Source organism: Diospyros lotus, chromosome 9, assembly GCF_014633365.1.
Source record: "Diospyros lotus cultivar Yz01 chromosome 9, ASM1463336v1, whole genome shotgun sequence".
NCBI lineage: Eukaryota > Viridiplantae > Streptophyta > Magnoliopsida > Ericales > Ebenaceae > Diospyros > Diospyros lotus.
Genome location: NC_068346.1, coordinates 29,408,326 through 29,414,505, shown reverse-complemented (window position 1 = coordinate 29,414,505; position 6,180 = coordinate 29,408,326). Strand labels below are relative to the sequence as shown.

At 36.9% G+C, this 6,180-nt stretch overlaps 1 protein-coding gene across 2 annotated transcripts; it reads right to left on the bottom strand.

Annotated features, from left to right (window-relative positions):
- Positions 1-545: 545 nt before the first annotated feature.
- On the bottom strand, positions 546-5,329 carry LOC127810617 (chalcone--flavanone isomerase-like). 2 transcript variants are annotated; one of them, XM_052350182.1, is made up of 4 exons: positions 5,011-5,329; positions 2,042-2,265; positions 916-1,131; positions 546-836 (listed from the first exon to the last, which is right to left on the bottom strand). In XM_052350182.1, exons 1-4 carry the CDS (start codon positions 5,273-5,275, stop codon positions 831-833), a joined length of 711 nt encoding a protein of 236 aa, XP_052206142.1. In that variant the 5' UTR covers positions 5,276-5,329; the 3' UTR covers positions 546-830. The 2 variants fall into 2 exon arrangements, with proteins under 2 accessions (XP_052206142.1, XP_052206143.1); XM_052350183.1 differs by having other exon boundaries at positions 949-1,131; positions 5,011-5,328.
- Between the last annotated feature and the right edge of the window lie 851 nt (positions 5,330-6,180).

Here is a 6,180-nt window from a genome sequence, read left to right as displayed (position 1 = left end):
GAGAGCTTTCAAGTGTAATTTTAAAATATACGAGATGTCAATGCAAGCGGGTCAAATCACAAGAGGTTTGTATAAAATTTACCCTTATGTATTTCATCTCCATTTTTCTAATAAATTAAATGAATAAAATCATGTAATTTATTTCTCTAGACCTAATGGATTTCTCTTCCTCTATCACCATTTAAGTAATTGTTTTGGCTACCTACAAGGAAGAGGGTCATCCAGCTGTTGAGGGTTCGAACGAGTGGGGCACCTCTCCAACTACCCCCCCTTCGCCTGGAGGTACCCCATGGCCTTCATCACGCTCTATCACTAGACTAGAGTTGAGGGGTTCAGAGAGCTATTCAAATTCAACCATTTCTTCATGAAGTGGGGCCCTTTGGTTTGGCAATGATACGATTAAGAAGGGACTAAGATCATTCCCAAGCCCATTAAAAATCTCAGAAGACTTGAAATAAGAATATATGTCTTCGAAAGGGATGCTTAAACAAAACAAAACAAAGCATACAAATCTCAAATGTTAACCCAAACATGAAGCACGAATGGAACTGAAAAGGGGCATCTTCTGTGATCTCCACCTCTAGCTATTATTCCATGTAGTAGGCAACAAACAGAAACAGAATAAAGCTTTATAGAGGGCAGAACCATTCTTGTTACACAGATCAAAATAGATGATGCTACCAAGCCAAAATAACAGAAAGCACACAACTACTTATTTTTTATTTGTTTTATTTAATATCTCACTCAACTGCGTAGAGATTTGTGATTGGAATTGCTGTTGCTGCGTCAATTAGGTAATTATCTGCGTCACCAGAATTCCAGAGCGACTCCTATTCCTGCCAAGCCCAAATAAAAGCTCAAATTAGCCATAGAACTAGAACTTTTGAACAAAAGTGAAGAAAAAAACGAAATTACTTTATATTGATGCTTGGGATTGAGCTTTAGTACCACGGGGGCTGCATTATCAGTCTCCTTCAGCAAGTCAGATATTCTTGATGCTAAGCTCTGCTTTGCTGCAGGGGAAACACCATGCTTGCCTATGATCGATTCCAAGATGGCCTCCGATAACTGTTTGTTCTCTATTACCACATTCCCAGTCTCAGGCATCGATCCATCTTTCGAGAAGGTAATCTATAGTCGTAAACACAAGAACCAACAATAATAAAATTATGATCCATATTGAGAGAGAGAGAGAGAGAGGGGGGGGGGGGGGGGGGCTTCTGTGTCCTCTAAAGAATACTCGAAGAGTGTAGTAAGAATTCAAGGAGAAAGCATTTCTTTGGAATTTCAAGTATCTCTGTTTTCACAACCAAATGGCAAAGACAAGAAACGATCTAGGATGTGCACTGATGTCCTATTGTCATTACACTACACTTAAAACCCCTCTCAAGATCAAGATTTTACATTTCTTCCAACACTCTATTGCTTTTGAAAGCTTTCATCAAATCCTCTTTTATTTCCTTCTCTGCATAAGTTCGTTCTCCTTAATGGAGTTAGAACAGGATATAAAGACTTCAAAGGATTTTCATGATTTCAATAGCCAGTTTTATGTCTCACGCAGAAAATGATTATGTGAATTTCGTCACCATTGAGCTTGATCATTATGAATGGTTCATTGGTGGATGCCCAAGTCATGAACTATCAAAACAAAGAAAGATAATATTCTATACGTCTTGTTAGATGTGCTGCTTTGGGCTAAAAGTTGGAAGTTTCAGAAAGATAGAGAGTAACACATAACAACAAATATTTACTTTCCCTCAGATCTTAGAAAGAGATTTTGAATAAATTTTAACCATTTCATCACTTTAGAATTATTCAAATTATCACAAGGGATAGAAGCAAAAGACATTGAATAAAGTTACAGCAATTGCACTACTGCATTATGAATAACCAACCTCGCACTAGTAATGTATTAAGAACCAACCTCACCGCTAACACAATTAAGACTTGTAATTATTCTTGTTGTGCATGAGTAGGATTTTTTCAAACTCGAGAAATAAACAAAATGTGACAAAATAAAAGTTTAGAACGGTATACTGACCACTAATGATCCAATAGGTGATTGGGTGAAAAGAATAGAGGCACCAGGAGGGAAATTTTCATCCTTGAAGATCTCCATGAACTTTTCAATAGCTTTGGCCTCTGAATCAGTATAGGTTCCGATTGCTTTCCAATAGGCTACACAATTTTCGGCCACTTTTTCCGAGTATTGCTTACCCGTTAATGGCAAGATCATTGTCACTTGTGTCAATTTCTCAAAGGGACCTATAAAGAAAATGTCAATTGAACTCAAGAGATGGAATTTATACAGTATTAATAATACTAATAACAACAACAAATAATGATGATAATAATAATTGTAACTTTAAGTTCAGAACCAAATTAAAATCACTTTCTTTTTTGACTTCAAAAGAACTCGTCTTAAGAAAAAAAGATTGGTAGTGCTTAAATGAAGCATGATGCAGCTACAGTGATACTCTTGCTTTGAACATAATGGCACATAGAAAAATAAATTACTTATTGCAGCTTACCTTTTGATTGAATGCTACATGCTACTATTTTACTAAATCAACAAGAGTTCATCAAGCGAAATCTAGAAAGGAAAGTTTCTCCCCATCAGCAGAGCCAACCACTGTACGGAACTCTTCTCAAAAGGATTAACTCCAGCAAAGCTGAAAGAAAAAGAACCTTCATAGTTTCTTATTAAGGAGCCACAGCCATGAGTCACCTCATTTTACTTGCCCTGCCCATAACACATTTTACTGCCCTTCACATGACACAGCTAAGACACCACCATAGCCCAAGCCACTACCAGGAGGACCACTCTCCTAATGATACCTTGGCCAAGGGCCTTAACTATCCAAGTTGTATCCCATGCCTAACTACACACTTCTAGGTCATACGACCACACCATCTAGGTTGCAAGCAAGATAAAGACATTCCAGTCTCATATTCTTGGAGAGCTATGAACAATTAGACTTTGGCAACTGCTGAGTTTTCCTATAACAACTATGTTAATAGGTTCATTGGGAAAATTCCTCTTGAGATTGTTCATGGTTACTCCCCTTGCACCCCTATTGATCCTGTACCCTTACCCCTAGATGCCCAAATTTCTGAACTTGCTGAAAATTTTGCCCAACACATCTGTGACCAATATGCTAAGACTAGAAGGAAAATTGCAATGAGTAATGTTAACTATAAACATATTGTCGATGTACATCATAGGGCTTGGAAATGTAAAGAAGGTGATTATGTCATGGTCTGTATTCACCCTGAGTGCTTCCCTAAACATTCCTTCAAAAAACTACATGCTCGAGCTAGTGGCCCCTTTCCTATCATTTGAAAACTTGGCCTAATGCTTATTTACTCGACTTACCTAATAATATGAATATTATCCATGTTTTCAATCCAGAACATTTAACTCCTTACTGAGGGACATTTGAGCCTCCACTATTGCCTACTAGTGTTCCTGCAGGTCTGCTTGACAATGAGATTGTGGCTTCTTCTTGTGGTGGTGGTTATTGCCATTTTCTTGTCAAATGAAAAGATCAACCAAATTCAGATACCCTTGGATCACTAAAGAGGATTTTTGAGTCATAGATCCTGAGCTCTTAGAGTGGTATTTACGGTCCAACTCATAAAACCGAGTTCTTTTCAACCAAGGGAGAAGGATGAAGATTATATAGACAAATATTTTGAGAAACAATATTTAGGCGTAAAAGTATAAATTAATATTGTCTATTGTTTTATTAGTTTCTTCATTTTAATTTGTTTCCTAAGTTTCTTTTAATTTCTTTTATTTCCTAGAATCCTAATTAGATAGGGATTATCTTTATAATCTTAATTAGATTATGCCAATGAAACCCAGTTAGAATAGGTTTCTATCTATTAGTTGTCTATAAATAATTCTCTAATAAAGTATTGAAAGAAAAATTTTAGGAATAATATTGAATATTGAAATTGGTTTCGAGTAATCGAGATTACTCTTGTTTCTGTGATTTGGGTTCTGCATCAATGGCCCACAGCTACACAAATTAATATGATAAAAAGGCACATGTAGAGACACTCCAAGATGCTTGAAACAAAGTACTCACCTACCCTTACAACTTTCTGAAACCACTACCCAACCAGCAGGTTGAGGGTGTTTGAGTCAGCCGTTCGTTATATAGTCAATACAGGAAGAGGAAATTAGGAAATCTCCAGTATCTGAGTTCCTTCGTGTAAGTGCTAGGCGATCCCAACCTCAAAGACAACTTATAAACGGGGCCTTGCCCAATAGGCGTAAAGTATCTCTCCTACACTGTCTTTCCGCATAACCGTAACTCTTATCACTCCCTGTCAAACAAATTCAGGGCAGCGCACAGCCTATAATTACTTCCCCAAGTCCCACCTGCATAGTTTTGCTCTTATAAAGATTCAACCTTCTAATGGCAATGCCATAGTGAATCTTTTCGTTTGCTTGAAGTTACTAACTCACCATCTATAGATTGCAAACATCACACCTCCAAATCTTTTTGTGGATATTTCATACTTTCACATTACATCACCCATTCTTGCCAAGTTTTGAACAAAAGGATGTTTCCCAAAATGAGCATCATTTCTATTGGGATGCTCGTATAACATTTTTGTAAATATCAGGTAGAAATTAACTCGCAAAACCGTCGATAAACCATGTGATTCTCTATGAAAGCTTCCTATTTGGGCATTATTACCATTATAATCATTATTGAAAAAAGGGAGTGTCCTTAAACATTTACCTAATAATATCCAGAACTATTAACCCGACAACAACATTCATGTGAAACCAAACCACTCATAATCAGCTAAAAATCAGAGAAAGGTGAGTATATATGGCAGAATTCTTATTTTTGATAAATAACGGTCGGGACTTAAGTAGAGGAGCAACTAAGGCTCACGGAGACTTGAAATCTAGAGTGCGGGCTCATCGGTCCTCTTACCTGCCACTAGACCATAATTCTGATAGTAAGTATGGGGGAATTCAGAGTTTACCAGAGACAATATCCCTGTAGAAGTAAGGGGAGTCGGCCAACTCCTCGGCAGTCTTGCCTTTCCACTTAGCGGCGAGCGACGGAAGGGCGGCGTCTTCAAGGTACACTCCAATGGCCGTGAATTTTATGAACCTACCTTCGATCTCCAAGCCCCTCTCGCCAGCGCCACCGAGGAAGAACGTCTTGGCGCTGCCAGGCGCTTTCACCGTCGGAGGGAACACGTGGCTTTCCAACTCCACTGCGCTGACGGACGGCGACATTGACATTGCTCTCCACTGCCGCTGCGGTAACTAACAGAAAGAAGCAGTTAACATCTCTCAGCGTCTCTGTTAAGTGCATTTTATAGGGAAGGAGAAGAGTGGTAACAGAGAAGGGTAGTCTTGTAATAATAGGGTGAAGAAAGGGTATATAGATAAGAGAGGTGCGGGTGGGTAGAGCTCAGATCAATTGGCACAAGTCTCTCCACCAGTCGTCTCTCTTATCTACCACCCGCCGCCGGTCACTCTCATTTCTGAAGGGTAGGTCGCCGCCCGGCTGACGGTCAATGACCCGCTTCTACTTAATTGAATCAATTAATAGAAAATATTTAGAATTAAAAGCATAATATAATAAACATATATATACAATAATGTTTTGGACCTTTAAATTAATGACATTATTACTTAAACACATATATTTAATAATAATGCATATATATACACGAATGAAAGCCATTTTGTTATTTTGCTCGAGAGAATTATCAAACTTTTTTATCTGTCTATAACTAGATCTTTCTAATCTTTTAATTAAATTATATAACATATCTAATTGATCATTATCATCTTCCTCAATATTGAGGATCTCTCATAAAATATTAGAATAACAATTCATATCGATGGATGAATAAAAATATGAAAGGATGAATAATTTTAGAGAGACAATGTAATATAGATTAATGAAAACATAAGAAAAATTATCATATTTATAGATGAATTTAAAATTTTTGAATTTTTATCTTGGCGATTAAATTTTAAAATTTCAAATTCGATGGTTGAATTTTGAAATTTGAAGTCTAGCGGTCAAATTTTGAAATTTGAAATTTTAATTTTTAATTATATTTTTTAATAAAAAAATATTAAAATAGCACCCTTATTTGTAACTTGCCATCGGAGCAGATATAGAATTCAAAAGT

Bases quoted from the DNA above. Each gene is read 5' to 3' on its own strand.
- LOC127810617 (XM_052350182.1), bottom strand. From the start codon at position 5,275: ATGTCAATGTCGCCGTCCGTCAGCGCAGTGGAGTTGGAAAGCCACGTG. The intron at 2,266-5,010 runs GTAAACTCTGAA...TTTTCTTTATAG, and splicing joins CTACAGGGATATTGTCTCTG to GTCCCTTTGAGAAATTGACA. The intron at 1,132-2,041 runs GTCAGTATACCG...TTACGACTATAG, and splicing joins CACCTATTGGATCATTAGTG to ATTACCTTCTCGAAAGATGG.